This window comes from Astyanax mexicanus, chromosome 10 (genome assembly GCF_023375975.1).
Source record: "Astyanax mexicanus isolate ESR-SI-001 chromosome 10, AstMex3_surface, whole genome shotgun sequence".
In the NCBI taxonomy this organism is placed as follows: Eukaryota; Metazoa; Chordata; class Actinopteri; order Characiformes; family Acestrorhamphidae; genus Astyanax; species Astyanax mexicanus.
Genome location: NC_064417.1, coordinates 23,015,990 through 23,035,954, shown reverse-complemented (window position 1 = coordinate 23,035,954; position 19,965 = coordinate 23,015,990). Strand labels below are relative to the sequence as shown.

Here is a 19,965-nt window from a genome sequence, read left to right as displayed (position 1 = left end):
ACCTGTCAGTCAGATTCCACAAGTGTTCACGCATGACGAGAGACAGAGAGAGAGAGAGAGACAGAGAGAGAGTTAATTTGTTAACATAGACTAAGGCTAATCTCAGACTAAACTGCAGTTTTAATGGAGGTAAATGTTAATAATTAAAGTATGGTGCTCCTTAACATCTGGCCTGGGGTCACTGGTAAAAATAAGCTATTAGGGCTAAGTGTGACTTGTGCACATAGTATTTGACAGGTGTTCTCATTCAGACTAACTGAGTTTAATCATATTAAACTAAAACCCAATCAAACCCCATGCCTGTGAGGTGGAAGGCATCAGTGTAACCTACTATATCAGGGCTTACAGGTCTTATTGACTTGTTAAGTATTTCCAACCAGCACCATTGGTCCATCACTTACTGTTACTTATTTATTAACACTGCTTCTATTAAATAAATGATTATATAATTTGTTGAGTTGGTTTAGTGTTAATCTGTATCTGGGAATCTGGGAAACTGGTATGACCTGTCATATTTGACTGCTGTTCACCTGTTGATCGTCATTTCCAAACTTTGTCGCCCTCTGCTGACCATCGATCATGTTTACAAAATAAAAGTCTGTGTATGTTTGTGTGTGTGTGTGTGTGTGTGTACGGAAAAGAAGAAAATACAAAATAAAAAAGTTTCAAATGTAAAACATTCTCTACAGAAAATAAACCTGCATAATTTACCACCGTACATTTTTTACACACATCATTTATTTGTTTAATTGGGCATATCGAAAAAAACATAATTTGTTCATTATTATTTATATTATACATATATTATTTATTTGTATATTTTCTGGCTTTTTACCAAAGATCCTTTGAATATTTTAAATGATTCCAGCTTTTTAATTAATAATGAAGTAAATATTTTTGCCAAAAAAAAAAACAGAAAGAAAGCGGAAGTGCGTAGGATCAGTAAGAGTGTTTCCGGTTGAGTGTTGGTGGTGCCGGGAGCTTCACGCGGGAAAAGCGGAGGTAAATAAAACTGATTTAATTTCTTCAGATTAGAGTAAAAAGAGATCTGAGAGTGAAGAGCGCGAGCGGAGAGAGATTATTATAGATCAGTGCTGCTGTAGAGGATCACACTCAGAGCGCGCGATCTGCATTTACATCCAGCGGCTCCTTTATCTCCATCCGATTACACACACACACACACTCTCTCTCTCTCTCTCTCTCCCGCAGAACACGCGTTAGTGTTATCCAATAGTCTGTTATATCTGGCTTTTACTGAGTACTTACTTTATCTTAATAAATATTAAACACTCTTTGAGTCTGTCTGTATAGATATGTGTGTCTAACTGTTGAAATGATTTATCTATCTATCTACCTATTTACCTATCTGCCAAATCTATTTGTCTACTAAATAACATTAGTTATTAGGGCTGTGCAATGTGTCACATCTGACATCATAAAAAAACATCAGGACATATTTTACAATATTTGTGGGACCGAGATCCAAATGACTCACTGCCGCAAGTTCTCAGTGTTCTCTTCTGTTCTCAGGTCGCAGATATGGGAGACACACTGGAGTTCAGTGATATTTTTCAGGAAGTCAAAGGCTGCTGGGTAAGTTACAAACAAAAGGTACAATTCAGAAACTGCTTGAGTGTACAAAAGTAGCCCTAAAAAATATTCTGGAGACAAAAAAAGAAATACCAGGTTAGATTTTAATCTTAAATTAAATGATCAACCTCAGCCATCTTAGGTTTGAATAGTTGCAAAACAGTGCAACTATAAACAGGAAAGTAAAAAAGTAAAGTTTTAAACATTGAATATCAAAGCAATGTTTTGTGTGTTGGTGTTTCTTGTTTCTGCCCCTTTATTTCACACATGCAGGCTGACAGCTGAGAAATAAAGGACCATTACTAAAAGTAAAAAAGAAGCATATGGACTAATGTTTCAGGATTTTACACAATTATTATGACTTTGGTTTCACAGCGGTGCACAGTTTGTCAGTGTTGAACTGCCCAATTTGCCTGGATTCATAGTGCAGTTAGTAGCATGCCATTCCTGAGTAGTCGCACTGTCCTGGAGTAGAGAAACTATTCTTCTGATTACAGTTAGTAGATCATCAATGTGATAGCTGTTATTTTAAGTTTAAAGAAATGTTACATATTATTATTTTTTTTGAATACTCTTTCTAAGTAAAACATATCAAAACAAATACATAAAATTACGTTTAAAAAATACTTACACACATTAATTTGTGCAAAAATGAATAATTAGTGGTTTTGCTATCAAGTGATTTGTGTGTTTTGGTCCTTTGCAGAATGATGGACGCTTGAGGTTCAGCAAGCAGACTGTGGTCTACAAAAGCAATAAGACTGGGAAGGTGGACAGCATTCCTGTTCCTGATCTCTCTCTTGCCCAGTGGCGTCGTGTCTGTCTGGGGCATGGAATCAAACTGGCCACGAGTAACGGACACATCTACAAATATGACGGCTTTAAAGACACAGTGAGTGTTTGGGATGTGGTGTATGACTGATATGGAATATTTTGTATCTTGTAGGAACCTGCTGCAGGAGATATCTAAATTAACAGGCATTCCACTGTTACATTTTAAAAGAATTTACACAAAATATTTAAGAAGATTCTCAAATGGGGAATTCGGGCCATTCTAGTTCAGCCCAACAGCAGACCAAGTTGTATAAAGAAGTCACTTTGTGGGAAGATCCTCATCCAACACCACCATCCCATCCCACAGCACACCTTCCCAAAAGTATTGGATGGAGCATTGAGAGATTCTGTCTGTGTCTAAGTAACTTGATGCATGTTATAGAACGGGTGTCATCACACATCTTGACATGTAATGTAGCTTTTGTCACAATTGACAGCGTCACACAAAGTACAGCATCTATGGTAAGATATTGCTTAGTTTTGATTTTCATGGGAGTAAAAATCAGTAATAGTAACCAAACAGGTATAAGTATGTAAATAATCTGTGTGTTATTTTTCGAATCAGAACAGTAGGCACGTACAGCTGTCTGTGTCTTTTAGTGCTGAGAAACATTTGTTTTAGAAAATAAAAAAACACAATTCAAAAGCAAACCTTAAAACCTCTAAACTTAAAAAAAAAAGTTCTCAGAGTCTGCTTTGGTCTCTTATTTCCCATTTGAAAGCATTGCATGCACATTCATGTTTATATATGGGTGTGTGTGTGTGTAATTCAAGATGCTACAGGAAAGTTCTCTCAGGGTTTAATCAGTGGCTCCTGCTAATGGTTAGGTGGGTGGGCGAGTGAGTATGTGGTTGTGTGGATATAGCTCAGCCTATCCTTGCATTTAGGACCAACATGTAGGATCAGTGGTGATTAGGAATATTTAATAATAGCGTGTGACTGTCTATGAATGTATTTGTGTGTGGGAGAGTGTGAAATGAGCTGGAGGGGGCAGGTGCTGGTTGTTGTAGTTTTTAACTGTTTATGAGGGTCCTAGCAGAACTGTGCCAAACTTGAGTGCACAGATGTCTCTCTCTCTCTCTCTCTCTCTCTCTCTCTCTCTTACACACACACACACACACAGCCCCGTTGGTGTGACATGTGGAAGCGATTGAGCGGTGCTGGATAAATAAACAGGCTGATTGGGAGCACTCAGTATGAGCCTCTGGCCAGATTACACTCACCTCCACTGTCCCAGAGGGCCGCAGGGCGCAGTGCCGTCAACCACCGCCTTATTAATGAAGCAGAGAGAGGGATGGAGTCGTTGGGCTTAGGAAGTGAAGAATTAATTCTGTTTACTTCTTCTTTTTACACACTCCCTTTGTCTTCTGCCTCTCCCTCCTGCAGGACTTTGAGAAAATCTCCGCCTTTTTTAAGGCGAACTACAAGGTCGAGCTGACAGAAAAGGATATGTGTGTGAAAGGCTGGAACTGGGGCACGGCCAAATTCTCAGGTAAAAATGCTTGTGTGTGTGTGTGTATATACATGCATACATAGTCCTGTCATTTATTTCAAGTTTGATGTCAGTCTGATGTATGGTACAAAGTATACAAAGTATAAAAAATAAGGCTATCACCGTTTTTTTTTATTAATTTTGCCACTTTAAAAGGGCATTTCAAAGAAAAAAAACAATTACAATTGTACAGTTTAAATGTTTATTGGGCACTGAACATTTTTAAAACCCAGCAAGACACAGCAATAAAGCACACTGACTTGACGTCAAAATAAACTATTCTAAAGCACTAAAAGTGCATTTTTCCCTTGTTTTCATATTTTCTAAGATATACGTGCGTTCATAATAGTAGTCCTAGAATTAGAAGTATTCATTACGAACCGTCATAGTGCGGGGCTCACGGTTCAGGTAACTCAAACGCATGCAGAATATACGGGTGCAGGCAGTCTATAGGAGACTTGTGGAAACAAGGATCGTAATGCAGAACTAATCGTTAAGTGTAGCTGTAGCACTGTTGCTACTAGCAACTCGCTACTGACTTAGCCTGCCCTGAGAAGTTTAGCTCTGAGCACACAGGCTGAGTATAGAGACTGAAAACAGTGCACTATAGAGTATAAAGACACACAGAAGCTGCCTGCTGCTTTGAAATCAGCTGTGTGGGAATACTGTGGGTTCCCTGTGAACTACAGCAGGGCTGGATAACGAGTGGTGGACCGAACAAAAACGAGGCGCTGCAAGGCGTTTGTAGGGTATGTTTTTGGAACAGCAACTAACATGCTAATGCATATTTAGCGGCATCATCCAGACCTACCAATCACCAGAACTAATAAAAAAGTAACTTCAACCCAACCAAAGTAACTTCTGGTCATTGTTATTATAAAGTTAAAGCTATATAAATTTAAGCTATACAGAATGCCCTTCATTTTTCCCCATCAACCGTACTGAAAACCTACCGAACCGTGGGGTTTTTACCGCAGTGTGAACCAAACTGTGAATTTTCGGTACTGTTACACCCCTAGTATATACACATGGTTACTTCATCATAAGATGAAACCTATGAGATGTTGACACAACTTGAGTAAAACTCTCATTGATATATTTGCGTGCTTTCAGGGCCACTTTTATCATTCGACATTAATGACAGCCCTGCTTTCGAGATCCCCCTGGCCAGTGTGTCCCAGTGTGCCACAGGTAAAAACGAGGTCACAGTGGAGTTCCATCAGAACGATGATGCTGAAGTATCACTCATGGAGGTGCGGTTCTACGTCCCGCCCAACGCTGCAGATGATGGCACAGACCCTGTGGAGGTATGTGTATTTTAAAAATTTACATTAGACCAGTTTTTCCTCAATGCTGGTCCTGGCCCACTCCCTTGATCTGCACATTTTAGAGCTTATCCAGCTTTAACACACCCATATCAAAACTGCAGATAGGCCTTTTTAATTAACTGATTACTTAAATCAAGTCTGTTTAGAGAAGGAAAAACACTAAATGTGCAGGACTGGGAAATCAGGCCCAGGATTCGGAAACACTATTTAGACATTTGCACAATATGGATTGATAAGTTAAGAAATTCTGTTATTTATTAACTACTTGGACGCATAGACCCAATACAAAATATGAAAAAATAAAATCAAATTGATAGTCAGGCAATAGGTGCCACATCCAACCATATACGTGTGTGTGTAACATTTTGAGCTTTTGCTACTGAGATTTAATCTGTATAGTGACCTCAATGTAATTCCCACCATTTAGTTTTCTTTCAACTCCAGTTGAAACGTAGCCAGCTGGCGAACACTGGTATTTTATACTGTATGTGGATTTAATGTAAATTGTCCCTGATAAATAATTACATAATACTTAGGTAGCCCCAGGTTCTGACCATTTCCCCTATTTAAAGAATTGCACACACTGCAGATTCATGCTGGATTAAAAGCCCAGATCTTGTCAGTAATCATGTAAATTACACCACATTTACTCCCCATTTAAAACCCAAACAGCCTTTTTCCAGTCTCAATGAGAGCATGACAGGTGGTAGACACAGAGCAGACCTGAATACATCCACAGCTGCTGCTGAAGAGGTAGAAACATTCACTCTGTTTCTCTTCTGCAGGTGTTTTCTCAAAATGTCCTGTCCCGAGCAGACGTTATCCAGGCTACTGGTGATGCCGTGTGCATCTTCAAAGAGCTGCAGTGTCTTACACCAAGAGGAAGGTAAGCCATGCCCAAAAAAAAGAAAAAAAACACCTGGCCATTCATTAGCTATCCCTGCTACATTTAAAACTAAAATAGCTAGTAAATCACCTTCCACACATGAAATCTTTAATCTTTTTTTTTTATCTAGCTGTTTGATCATTAGCAGTCATATTCATGAAATCTTTCATTACAAAGAATCATAAGATTAAAAACAAAAGAGTTCAGAAGACTTATGTTTTTCCTTTTTTTAAATGTTTGTTGTTCAGTTATATCTGTATAAAATAGAGAAACAACAGAATAGGATAAGTAAAAATAAATAAATAAAAACCCAGAAAACAACCTAAGGTAATGTTGAGTGAGATGGAAATTATCTTCAAATTATTAAAAACTGTAGTGTAAGGACTTTTTTTTTTCATAGTGAAAGTTTGAGGGCAGCTTTCTATGCAGTATGACAGGGCTGGGATGAGTGTAGAACAAGTCAGTTCAGCACTATTTAGACAGGTATTGGACAAAAAACGATAACATGAACAACCAGTAAACTGGAGGTTGAAGAAGTGAGTTGGAATTAGGCTCAAGAGTTCATATATGTCTAAATCTGAGGTTGTTAAATGAGTGTTTTGCTTGATTGTCTTTTTTTTTTTTTTGTCAGGTATGATATTCGTATCTACCCCACCTTCCTGCACCTGCACGGAAAGACGTTTGACTACAAGATTCCCTACACCACCGTCCTGCGCCTCTTTCTGCTGCCGCATAAAGATCAGAGGCAGATGTTCTTTGTGGTGAGTTCAGCAGTTCTGCATGCAAGTCTAACATAACAGTTGCAAGTGTGTGGATTAGAAATAAAGACCAGCATTGAGCTTTTATTAAAGCAATAACCCATTATATTATATAGTGTTATTAGTGGACCTTAGCAGTCTGTGTTGTCTGTCATAAGCACACTGTAAGAACACTGTTTTTATACTGTATTTGTGCTGATGCTACCATCTGCTGGCCTGAAATAGAATTTGGGTTTTGAGGATCAGCTCTTTTCTCCATTATATATGTTACCAGTTCAGTGTATTAAAATATTTTTATTAGGATACAGTATGATGGCTTTTGAGGTTATGAAAATGGCTTTTCCAACAGCTTCATTTATAATTTAGTGGCGTAATTTCTAGTGGTATTTTGTTGCCATTAATGTACTTATTAATGATTTAATACATTCCTATTTTGATTAATTAATTTCAAGAATAGTTTTTTGTGGTGAATGTTGGTCTTTGTACTTGTTTTATAAGAAGGAAAAAGGTGTATGTTCCCTTTGTGTTACACTATTTTATTCTCTTTTGTCTTTACAGATCAGTTTGGACCCGCCCATTAAGCAGGGTCAGACCCGCTATCACTTCCTGATTCTCCTCTTTTCCAAAGATGAAGATGTCAACCTCACTCTCAACATGAGCGAGTGAGTAGCTCTGACTCTCTCTTCTTCTCCTTCTGCAATCGCTCACTGTCCTTTTTCTTTCCGTTTGCTTGATCTTGTTCTCTGTGGGTGGGGAAAGGCCCTGGTCACGGTTGTCGAAATGATTGTCCCAACTCTCAACATACAACATTTGTTTCTGTTTAATCTCTCTCTCTCTCTCTTTTCTCTCTCTTTCTCTCTGTAGGGAGGAGGTGGAGCGGCGCTTTGAGGGAAAGCTGAATAAGAACATGTCTGGCTCTCTCTATGAAATGGTCAGCAGGGTCATGAAGGCTCTGGTCAACAGAAAGATCACAGTGCCTGGAAACTTCCAGGGGTAAGAATTAACACATGCATATGCGTGCACACACAAAGAAAATGAATGCGAAACAAACAGACCCGCTAAAGTGTCTTCCAAGAAAGTGGCTTCTCGCATCAAAACCCTCAAAACCACTGCTAATGCACTCCTGCATCCAACCGCTGCAGCTTGTAAAAAAGGCTTTATGTGGGAGCCGAGCAAAGAGAGGGTGTAGGGTTTGCTCAGTAATGAGCAGGGTGTTTATTTTTTGGCAGAAATGCTTTAACAACTTTAAAGCTTCATACTGCAGACTAGGGCTGGGGATTTGGTCAAAATCTATATCACAATATTTCTTAATTTGGCTGATACAGTATAATAATGATATTTAAATGAACTGCAATAAAAGTTACAATATGATATTAAAGTACTCTTTCATGCATAGTACAGTTTTTTTATGCACATCCAGTTAAGCAGGATATTTTACACACTCTCTAAAGAAATGTGCAGTTTGGACCATGTTATACTGTCATAAATTTTACTGTCAATTAGGGGTGTGCGATATGACTATAACAGATCGTGAAGTATTATAAGGTGTCTACGATAAGCCATCACAGAAAAACCTCTGGTTCGTTTATTCTATTCTATCCACTACAGCAGTTTTCTGCTCAGCCAAAGCGCACTATTTGCTAGTGCCCTTTCACGCACCCTAGTGGCCCGCACATAAACCAATCAGCTCACCGGAACGCCTTTGCTTACTTTCCCTCCCCTTTTCTCACAAGCGTGAAGCCATGAACGAAAACACAGCGGCAGAGTTAGTTTCTTAAAAAAGGTCGATTTCAGTAATATGGACCTGGTTTGGATTTTTCCAAGCTGACGTTACACAATCAACAGTAATATGTAAAATTACTCGTTCTCGTGTCGGACGGAAGCACGACAAATCTTTTTAACCACTTAAAGAGGCGACATCCCAAACAGTACGCTGAAAGTCAGGTAACCGGCAGATTAACTACACCGCAGCTAGCAGAGGCTAATGCTACAGCCGGACCAAAACAAACAACGCTAACGCGGTCATTCGAGAGATGCACTCCCTACAAGAAGAGAAGTAAATGATGGAGAGAGGTAACGGAAGCGTTTTTGAATCACAAGGTTTGTTCTAAATTACATTGTCAGCTAAGCAGTTAAGTCTTAAATCCTGTCAAAACATTCAATGCTAATAGTAATACTTAAGTTACAGGAAGATTTTTTTTACAGCAAATTTTTATTTAACTGCTTTTATTTAATTGTTACTGTCTTGGTCTTGCCTTGTTATTTTTGTGGTAGGCTAAGTTTGCTGTTTAAACAGCAAGATTGCACTTTCCCTGAATGGTGTTTTTGTGTACCATTTTAAACCAGTGTTAATAGATTAAAATCTGTTCAAAACGTGGCTTGGCCAAAATGGTTTGGTTTTTAGTGCTGTATTTAAGAATGGTTAGCTTGTTTGATTGTACTCAAGCAACATGAAAAGAATCATGATAAAATCGTTATCGTGATTATGAAGGAAAAAAATCATGATATACTAAGTTTGCCATATCGCCCACCCCTACTGTTAATACTATAAGAAAATGTATCACGATTCAATAAAATATTCTTATATTGCATGGTTCTACTGCAGGCTTATTAATTAGTAGTTATCAATCTTTATGCAGTGACCGTACACTAATACTGCCTAGCAAACAGGATAAACTCTTTTTAATACCCTATTAATGAACTGATGTCCTAATACTTTTGTCATGTAATGCTTTCGTGAGGGTGAGAAATCAAAAGGTCATCCCACATGTGGACCAAGCGTTTAAACGGGTAATAGAAAGATGAAAGCATAAAAAATTAAACTCAAGCCTTAAGGACAGGAATGTACTAAACAATGCATTCTTTCTCTGGCTCTCCCTCTGCAGTCATTCAGGAGCTCAGTGTATCACATGCTCATACAAGGCCAGCTCAGGACTGCTGTACCCTCTGGAGAGGGGCTTTATCTACGTGCACAAGCCCCCCGTGCACTTGCGCTTCGAGGAGATCTCCTGTGTAAACTTTGCTCGAGGCACCACCACCACTCGCTCCTTCGACTTCGAGATCGAAACCAAGCAGGGCAACCAGTACACCTTCAGCAGCATCGAGAGGTAAACTACACTACCCACAATGCCATGCAGCATTCAACATTGACCACCTGCAGTTTTCTGATAAGATACTTTACTAAAAAAACATATATTTTATAGCAATTGAGTAACAGTCTGAAACCAGTCAGGGTTCTATACATCTTAGTCCATTCTTTTACACACGTTGCATTCTGTTTAGATGGGAAGTACAGATACTCCCTCACTGTATGATGACTATATTCAGGCTGTCGTGATGCAATATTTGGGATGCTATACCTCTATCCTAGTTTCTGAAATGGGAGCCAATGAACTCTAGAATGTACATTCAGTTTGTAGAAGAGTGGGCTAAAACTGATTAACAGTCTATTTCAAGAGACAGATGTAACTCTAAACATTAACAGGTTTTACACTGTTGTTAAGCCATTTGAAGTGCAGTCTTATTTATTTTAATGTATATAATTTATAATTTTATCATATTATAAAATATATATATTTTTTTGTTTCAATTTTAACACCTACTTTTATATTCATACTAGTTTTTTGGTATCTGGTATTATTCAATATATATTAATTACCAAGTAAGTACTAATTATTTTGTACTTACTAAGTAGTGCTAATAATTAAATAAGTAATAATTATTCCACAATAAATGCTATTTAGTATCTAATAATAATACTAGTAATCTTCTAGTTATTGAAAAAATCTTTTATTCTTCATTGTCTTACTGAATACTAATTGTCACAATCTACTAAGTATTTAATAAATGTTAGTAGCTCGGTTATTAATTGTTTTTTATTGTTTTAATACTAATTATTTATTAAATAATTAGTTATTAGTTATTAGTATCTACTAATTATTCAGTATCTTCTAATTGTATCGTAAGCACAGATTATGCAGAATCTACCGTTACGTTCATTTGTAGCTTGTGAATGTGTCCATTTACAGGCCTTTAGTGTTAAACGTGGTTGTTAATGCAAGTGAATGCTTTACCAAGTATTGGCGAAGATACTGTACTCCCCCCCCCCCCCCCCTTTTTTTTTCCCTTACAGTGATGCACTACATATTAAAACTGCATTGGTGAATCAATCATGTAACTGTTTAAAAAATGAAGACATTCCTGTTGAATTCCCATTGGTCTTAAAGTCTCTTCTCTTGCTCTGTTTCTCTTTTTAGGGAAGAGTACGGCAAGCTGTTTGACTTTGTTAATGCCAAGAAACTGAGCATCAAGAACCGAGGATTAAGAGAGGTAATTGTTTTTGGGTTTCCCACAATAAACAAAACCTCACTGTGTGCAAAAATGAGGACAAGTGGCCCCGGCAGCATCAGACCCACACACTTCCTGTAGCCTGTATACAGATACTCTGTAAAGCCATGACTTGCATCTGGATTAGAGGCAATAAAAACTAAATCCAGTGAAGGCTTGTCTTTATTCGTAGGTTTGAGGGACAATTCTGAATGAAAAGGAAAAATGTTCTTGTTTTATTGACAGAATGTACAGCGTCTAGAACTGTGTTTGAGTCTCCTTTTTTATGTGCAGGATATGAAGAAAAAGGATGGTTATAGTGACTCTGATGAAGATGAGCATGATGCTTATCTGGAGAGGATGAAGGAGGAGGGCAAGATCAGAGAAGAGGGTGATGACGATTCAGAGGGTGATGAAAGCGGTGAGTGAAAACGTTGTTGTCTGTGTAGCGTTTTGTTTAGTGTAGAATCCTGAAACCTCAGTGGATTAGGGGAAATGAGTGGGGATGTAATATCAGTTTTCAGTTTTGTCTTCCTGGTAACATTTGTTTATTTCCTCCCACAGATGAGTCCTTTAATCCTGGAGAGGAGGAGGATGATGTTGCTGAGGAGTGAGTCCAGTTTGTTTTGCGTAGTTTTTCATGGCTCATCTTGACGTGGTTGGTTACAATGTTTTTCTTCTTCCTTTCTGTCCATCTGTGTTCACAGGTTTGATAGTAATGCCTCAGTCAGCGACAGTGAGGCAGAAGATGGTGACAGTGAGGATGAAGGAAAGAAGAAAAAGCCTGAAAAGAAGCCTAAGAAGGCACCAAAGGAAAAAAAAGAAAAGAAGGAGCGAAAACCACGCAGAGAGGTACATCTCAAGTAGAAAACAGTCCTTTTTCCTCAAAGGTCAGAGGTCATTCAGGACATGTTTGGTGTGCACAGTTGGCTTTTTGCTTTTTACACTGAAGCAACAAGATGAATTTTGCTAAACATGTAACAGAAGCATAGAAGTTATTGGTTTTAGTAGATTACAGGTTGATTAATCATTGGCACAAGGCCAAGGTCCCCAGCTTCCACTCTGAACAATTTGTTTCTTCAAGTATTTTCCACAAACATTTACAAATAAAAACATGCACAATCCCCCACAGCTAGATACAAATAATACACTACCTTTATGATACTCATGTAGTATAATATCAGTGCCTGCAGAATAAAGACATTCAAATTAGCAGGTAGCAAATTGCCAGCTTATTTAACTACCTTAATTAAGTAGTTAACTTTAATTTACCACAGACAAATGTGTCATATTTATTAATTTGCAAAGGTGTAATAGAAGGGCTCATCTATTTGTTTTGTTGGTCAGACTCAGTTTAAAGGTCAGTTTATGATTGTGCTTTGAATATACACTGTAAGTAAAGCAACGTAAGCAAAGATATCGCATAGCCTCGTACACAATACTCTATCTTGACAAGCACATCCCAAGAAAAGTAACAGCATTTTGCAGTAATGTGTGATTGACCCTCTTTTTGTATTTCCATCTTGCTGCGGTTCAAACGCTATTGGTCCCAGCTCCAACATAATTTCATCAGTTTTAGTGGAGATTTATTTGTTTATGATACATCAAAGAATAGTCAGAATGTCAGATAGTGTTTTGACTGTGTAATCGCAGAGCAGTGAAAACAAACCAGAGCACAAGTATAAATGCAGAAGCGTTGACTTGCCTCAAATTAGTAGCTTCATAAAACCAATGATAAAGCACAGCAGATGAGTTTAATGGGAGGGGCAGATTCTGCTAATAGAAAGACCAGTGAGAAGTTATATTTTGTTCCTATATGATAAATATTTCACATTCTCTTGTCAGAGATGCATATTTTAATGTTGCACAGTGTGTATGTTTACAAGAGTCTGATCCACAAGAAGACCTCAGTGATGGTGTTGGCTATTTTGTTTCTGACAGTCGACTGGTAAAGCGCAAAATATCTTTTCTATTATTAGTCATGTTAATACATGAATTTTGGTCATTATTTTAGATGAATATTCGATATAGTTTTTTTTTTGCCATCGAATGGTTTATTTAAATTATGTTCCGGGCTTGTGTGGTAGGTGTATTAATGTGTGTGCATGTGGCTCTAGGGCAGTTCTGTTGGAGAAACCATTTGCCTACACAGCTGCATACAGGGTTGTGTTGGTGTTGCTAGATCTTTTTTGGAAGTAATTTGTCTACTACTGGAGTGAGAAACTAATGTTTTACCTAGAAGAGAGCAGATCCAAATCTGTTAACATTCAACCTGTTTTTCCCAGGAGGTTTGTGCTTGTAAAAAATCCCTTCTAAATCTTCCACTGATCATACACAGGCCCAAAAGGTTCCTGTTTATTTTCATTAGGCACACAATCTTGCTTGTGTCTAAGCAGGTTAATAAAATTGTAATTAATACAGGCCATGTGTTTGTAGTGTAATTATTTCCCTGTGTTGATGAAATCAGGTTGTCTTCCTGTTCTGGTGTTCAGACCAGTTGCAGATGCTCAGATGAGAGTATGTTTTACTCTTGCTGTTTTCTGTGATCTAAGGAGTTGACTTTCTGTGTAAAAAGGAATTCTGAGAAAGTCTGAGATGCAACAGATGGTGGATAATTGTTGATATTCCACCTAAATTATAGCAGGCTTTAGAAACATTCTTGTAGCTTAAAAGTGAACATTGCCAAAATAATTAATAAACTATTTATAGTAATACCTTGATTGTAGTATTAAAAAGAAAACACTCCAATTTCTCTTCAACAGAAAAAGGTTAAGGATGCAGGAGCCCCTAAGAGGCCAATGAGTGCCTACATGCTATGGCTGAACGCGAGCCGAGAACGCATCAGGTCGGAGAACCCTGGAATCTCCATCACTGAAATCTCCAAGAAAGCAGGAGAGATGTGGAAACAGATCGATAAAAGCAGCAAAGAGGTTTGTCACTGCCTGCATACACTCTCCACTGTACTTAAAAGTTAAAGCAAGCAGTTTGTTTAAACTCTTTTTAAGTTTTTGGGTGTCATTATCTGTAAGTCATATCAACATTAATTTAAATAAATAGTTGAAATAGATTACTTAGTGTTTAATGAATGAAGTTTCTTTTTTTCCCAATTTAATTACTGAAATATATTATGATATAATTTTTTTTAACGTTCCTTTATTAGGGGTGAGCAAAATGGCCCTAAATTTACATTGCCGTATGTGGGTGTATTTTTGCAATTACGACATTTTTGGCACACATTGCCTGCAAACAAACAATTTAAAAGTAAATACAGTAAATAGCAGAATAAATAGACTATCACAATATGGATTTTTCTGCGATAGTACGATATGGTACATCCCTAATTCTTATTCTAAACCAGTGTCATTGGACAGCTGAACAAGCTTGGAAGAGAACACTAACTGCCAGTTAGGCTCTCTGGTAATACCCACTACTGCACTAATGGGATTGAACTTGCAGTTTTCCTGTGTTTGGATTACACAACTCGGCTGTTTTGTTCTGTGAGAAAACCTTGAAAATGATTGCTTTTCAAAGTGTGTGTGTGCATGTTTAAAACGAAAACCTGTAGCCACACTGGCTCTTTGCAAATAAGACTGGTCATCCCAATTTAAACTTTTTTTTTTTGTCTTAGGTCTTTTGTACTTTTAATCATATTAAAATTGCTAGGCAGGTTATTATCTGTGTGATTTAATCTCCCCCACCCCCACCAAAAAACTTGTCAATTATAAATAATATTTTTTTAATAACAAATGAACCATTTTATACATATTTTTTGTTACAATTAAATACTGATTCTTTAACATTTATCTTTAAACGTTTTTATCATTTCATACCATTTATTGTAGGCATATTGGGATATGAGTTATTTGTGATATCCCTAACTCCACATGTTAAAGGTTAATTCATACCATAACTTTTGACACTTTTACTGCCCTGACAGATTATTAGAACACACCCAGATATGCACTGCACCTCCACCCAACCAAACCCACAGACAACCCACAACAGCCCTGACCCTGCCCTGTCCATTACCAACTTCCTGTTACTTCCTCCCTCTATTACTGGACCATCTTCACTCGAACCAGCCACACATGCAGCCTTGTAAAACAACTGGCAGTGAATTAATAAGTAAATGTATGTCTTTTTTTCCTCTCTCATACAAATGGCTAATTCTCATCCATATTGTTTTTTTTTTCCTAGGAGTGGGACAAGAAGGCAGAGGAGGCTAAGAGACAGTACGAAAAGGCAATGAAGGAATATAAGGAGTCTGGTGGAGGAGGAGCCTCATCATCTGCTGTCAAGTTAGTTCAACTGCAAGCACTCACACTCATATGTGACTGTAACTGGCAATGTTTTAGTGACAACAAAAATATGCTTGCAATTCATGTGTCTGAATCTGCTGATGTTTTTTGGTGTATTTGTCTGTCTTTTCTGATAGAGAGAAGAAAAAGAAAGTTGTCAAAGCGGATACTAAGAAAAGGAAGAGTGGAGGAGAGAGCGAGCGAGATAAGAGTATGAACGACAGCTTTAAGAGCAAAGAGTTCATCTCCAGTGAAGAGAGCTCATCTGAGTCTGACCACGGCAAAAGCAAAAAACGCAAGGTGACTGATCAAGCGTGTTTTCCAGCATTACAGCAATGCAGTGTATATCATGCTAGCGCATGCCATTGTGATGCCTCTGGCAGAAGTGCTACATCCTAACCTTAGAGACAGCAACACACAAAAACAATGCCCCACCCATTATTATGATTAGCATAGCATTCACATTCCCTAACAAATATTACACTGTATTAGTCATCACTAGTTGCTACAATCCAGCTGTGGGTTCACTATTTGGCAACAGGTCATTGTTGCCCTTTCTACATATGTGTTAACTGAATATCAATGATTTTTAATGCATTTACAACCTAATTAGTAACCATTAATAAACAAATTGTAAACCATTTATAAACCCTTTATAAAGGTAGTCTTATTTTAAAGTGGTACCGTTTTTTTATCTGTAATATGGTAGAAAGACACTTTTGGTTCCAAAATGAACCAGTAATAGAACTTGTATGGAACATGAAGCATGTTCACTTATGTAATGCATGTTTCACTTATGAAAATAAAGTAAAAAAAAAAATGATAAAGGTTTACAAATTTAAAGGGTGCCCACACTCTTACATCTCTTTTTTCCTTTTTATGAGGAACCGGAAGTAGTTCTTCTGTACCCCCTTGCTGTGTATATTTTGTTACTTACACTGCTCTCAACACACTGGACGCATAATGCTGAAGGGTAGCTTATAGGGTTGAATGGTGGCTGCTGGGTAGGAATGATTCTGAGCATAGGAAGTAAACAATCTGGTGGCTTTTTTGGACATAATTTAGCACAGAAAACGCTGAGAAAAAGCTGAGCCAGTTTTCTCAGCACAGTCAGCTTACCATACTTGGGGGCAACAGAACTTTGGGGGTCTTTAAGGATCATTAGCTCATTGGCTAATTGGGATCTGCAGATTGGCTAGCTGGTCTTTGCTATTGCTTTAGTAGGCTGGTAGTTGACATGCTAACAACGGTAGCGGTAGCGCAGTTATTTCATTTCCTCTTTCTATAAATTTAGGATAGGAATGTGAGTTTGGACACATTTTACAACAGCACCTGTCAGATAAATATTATAAGTGCACTTGATTGCTCTTCCTGGTCCTAATTTGGCAACACAGCAAATTGAAAAATAAATCATAATATAAGGCTCACTAAATATTTGGCCCTGCTGTGGAAATGGACCGGTAGCTTCCAGGTTGAGTGGTGGTTCTCCAGGACCAGGGTTGGTCCCTGACATTCAGAGAATAAATTCTTGTTTGTGATATGAGTGCAGTAAGCGTAACTTAAAGTAATGTTCCCCTCTTTCTCTTTCAGTCTGATGATGAGGAGGAGGATGAAGACGAGGAAGAGGTTGCCTCCACACCACCAAGCTCCGAGAATGAGTCAGGATCTGACTGAAGACGTTCACCTGCAATTTTGCGTATCTACTTACCTTCTCAGGCATTTCTCATTCAAAGTAAAACATGCACATGTACACACTGACAGTTTATCGGACCAAGATTTTGTATCACCACATGCTGTGCATTTTAAGCACAAATGTACACTCTTATTTTTTTCCTCCCATTTGATGGACCAAGACCACCGGAGAAGCAAGTAGCTGAATTTCAATTTAATAATTTTTTTATGTGTGGTTACCACATCCCAACTTCAGCCCTTTATATTTTTCAGTGTCTATTATTAGTAGATTTGAAGAACAAATCAGGGAACTGTAGATCTATCAGTAGTATTTCCCCCCCTCTTCCTTTTTGATAACTAACTTGTACTTTTGGCCACGTTTGATTTGAATAAATGCATTTTCTTTCAGCTAATGAATAAATGTTTTGTAATAAAGTTAATGATTGTTTCATGTCTAGTTTGTTGCAGTGCACTCACACATTGTTTTTTGCGGTTTCACTGTCAATATAATTTGATCCTGTAAAGTCTTATAATTACTGAATAAAATTGTGTTTCAGTTGAAGACCCAGCCTGTCAATATAATTATTTGGAAACAATTAACTAACTGACTAACTAACTAATTAATTAATTAACAAGTGGCATGAAATCATAAACATAATTCCAGTATATGGAACAATGAACAAATTATATATTTTTTACTTATATTTTCCTTACTTCTGTATTATTTACTGTTTTTAATTAATTATATTTTTTCTGTATGTTTGTGTTAACTTAAGTAATTCATTATTTTTATCTTATGTATGTATCTTATTCTTTATTTGATAATGAAGCAAATTGGCCCTAAATGTGTGTGTGTGCTAAAATGTATAACACAAAATGAATGAATCCCATATACTTTGCCTTAATTTTATTAGAGTAATTTTGAATGTATAATTCACCAGCAGGCAGAAAACTTTTTTTTTTTTGTCTAACAAATCTTGAAGGCTGCTCTAGTCCACTTTGTCCCTACTGCATGTGGTTAAAATGTAGCTATAATCCTAGTAATAGTCAAACAATATCAAATGCCTCCAGCCATCTGTCTGTCTGCGATAATCAGACTGTCGTCAGGCCAGTGGCTCTAGTAGTATAGTCTTACAGTAATGGACGTCTATTGCAGTTTTTTTTTTTACAAATCTTTATCTGCAGGAAGATAAGATGTCTGGCATTCTCCTTTAAAAAGCTCCTATGAGCCTCATTAACTATAATCAATCAGGATTATTCACATGACGAATGCTCATATACAACTGGGAGAAATTAAAAAAAGAAAAGAAAGCCAACCTAGCTATGTACTGGGACATGGTTAGAGACCAGTTCAGTTTAGTGTTTGTTAGCAAAGTCAGTCAAGTTTTGAACTAAGTTTTTAGTTTTGAAGCATTACACAAGCCTGGCCTTATAGCACAATGCAGGATCATGGATTTAATGTGTCTGTGCCAAATATTTTGTTTCTCTATTATCTGTAAGGTTTAGAAATAAAAAAAATGAAAATGTACATGTGCCTGCTGCAGCCTCAGCTTTCTGTTCTTGTCTGACAGAAGTCAAACCTGACATCGCCTTTTACTGTTGTTTCCCATCCATAGAACAGCTGAAAACTAGATATATACGTAGCCTGGTTTGATGAATCTCAATTTTTGCTGGAGCTTACTGATGAAAGGGTCAGAAAAGGAACGCTGAATATTGGATGATGTAAAAAATGAAATAACATTATAAATTCTGTATTGAGCAATATATATAAATTAAGGTTAAATATTCTTGTTATTTTATCAGATTTGATGCATTACTTGTTTTTTTTTCTATTTCTATTATTAAGTAAATTGCTATGTAAGTATTCTGAGACCCTCATTATTTTATTTATACATAGTTATTTTGAGATGATTTCTTAAAATACTTTATTTTTAAATACTAAGTTATTTTGAGATTGTCATTAGATTTTAAATTATTTCTCATTATAATTTTGTAATGAAACAAATTCAGATACTGTTTTTATTATTTTAAGTGGGAGAAACAGGCTTTCATACTGAAGGAATCTGATTTGATCAGATAAACGGCAGGCCCATGTTTTACAAAGCTAAGAATCCTGCCTGAGTGGAAGCTAGAGAGAGCAGTAATGGGCCTGATAGAGAGAGTGTGTGGTTTTTAATATGATACATTGGTAGTGAGGCGCAGAAAGAGCCAGTGTGGTGTTTAATGTGTCACTGGGAGAATGGGATGATAGAAGAGTGTGTGTTAAATATGATGGAAAAAGAGGGCTGGAGCCATTTCCTTTTGTTTTGTCCAGCTCTAATCGAATCCCAGAATGTCGAGGGAGTGTTCATTCCTTATTTTGCTCTCCACCTCTCTGTCTGTTTTTTAGCCAGGAGGTGGAGAGCAAAATAATGACATTAATAGACCAAAAGTGAGAGCATACATTAATACGTTCCTCTCATTCTTGCTCTCAGTGTCTCCAGTGGTCTCGCAGGGAATATTGGGTGTCATTGAGTTTGGAAGTTCCACTGCCACCCTGCAGAAATCTTACAGTCGCTAATGAGAGCATATGCCTGTCCTTAGGCTCTATAATTTATGGGAAATCAGGTCTGGCTCGTCCCCCTGGTCACTTGAAAGCGTTTTTAACATGTAATTGGCTCTATAGTTGACCACAAAGATAATGGGTCCACTTTAGCAGAGAGGAAGTGTGATGTCACCATCCGTTAGTACTCCATTTTCAGATTACTGTATTCCTTTTAGTGCACACCCTATTTAAGGGTC

The 19,965-nt window shown here is 37.4% G+C and overlaps 1 protein-coding gene across 1 annotated transcript; it reads left to right on the top strand.

Annotated features, from left to right (window-relative positions):
• The first annotated feature begins 900 nt into the window (after positions 1–900).
• Positions 901–17,624, top strand: ssrp1a (structure specific recognition protein 1a). Its single transcript, XM_022683504.2, has 18 exons — positions 901–1,002; positions 1,531–1,593; positions 2,297–2,482; positions 3,812–3,917; positions 5,031–5,224; positions 6,031–6,131; positions 6,763–6,892; positions 7,448–7,551; positions 7,754–7,882; positions 9,775–9,996; positions 11,146–11,218; positions 11,510–11,636; positions 11,780–11,825; positions 11,923–12,067; positions 13,978–14,145; positions 15,413–15,513; positions 15,651–15,813; positions 17,104–17,624. The coding sequence occupies exons 2-18, from the start codon at positions 1,540–1,542 to the stop codon at positions 17,185–17,187; spliced, it is 2,133 nt and encodes a 710-aa protein (XP_022539225.2). The 5' UTR covers positions 901–1,002; positions 1,531–1,539; the 3' UTR covers positions 17,188–17,624.
• The last annotated feature ends 2,341 nt before the right edge of the window (positions 17,625–19,965 follow it).

Bases quoted from the DNA above. Each gene is read 5' to 3' on its own strand.
- ssrp1a (XM_022683504.2), top strand. From the start codon at position 1,540: ATGGGAGACACACTGGAGTTCAGTGATATTTTTCAGGAAGTCAAAGGC. The intron at 7,883-9,774 runs GTAAGAATTAAC...CTCCCTCTGCAG, and splicing joins GTGCCTGGAAACTTCCAGGG to TCATTCAGGAGCTCAGTGTA. The intron at 15,814-17,103 runs GTGACTGATCAA...TTTCTCTTTCAG, and splicing joins GCAAAAGCAAAAAACGCAAG to TCTGATGATGAGGAGGAGGA.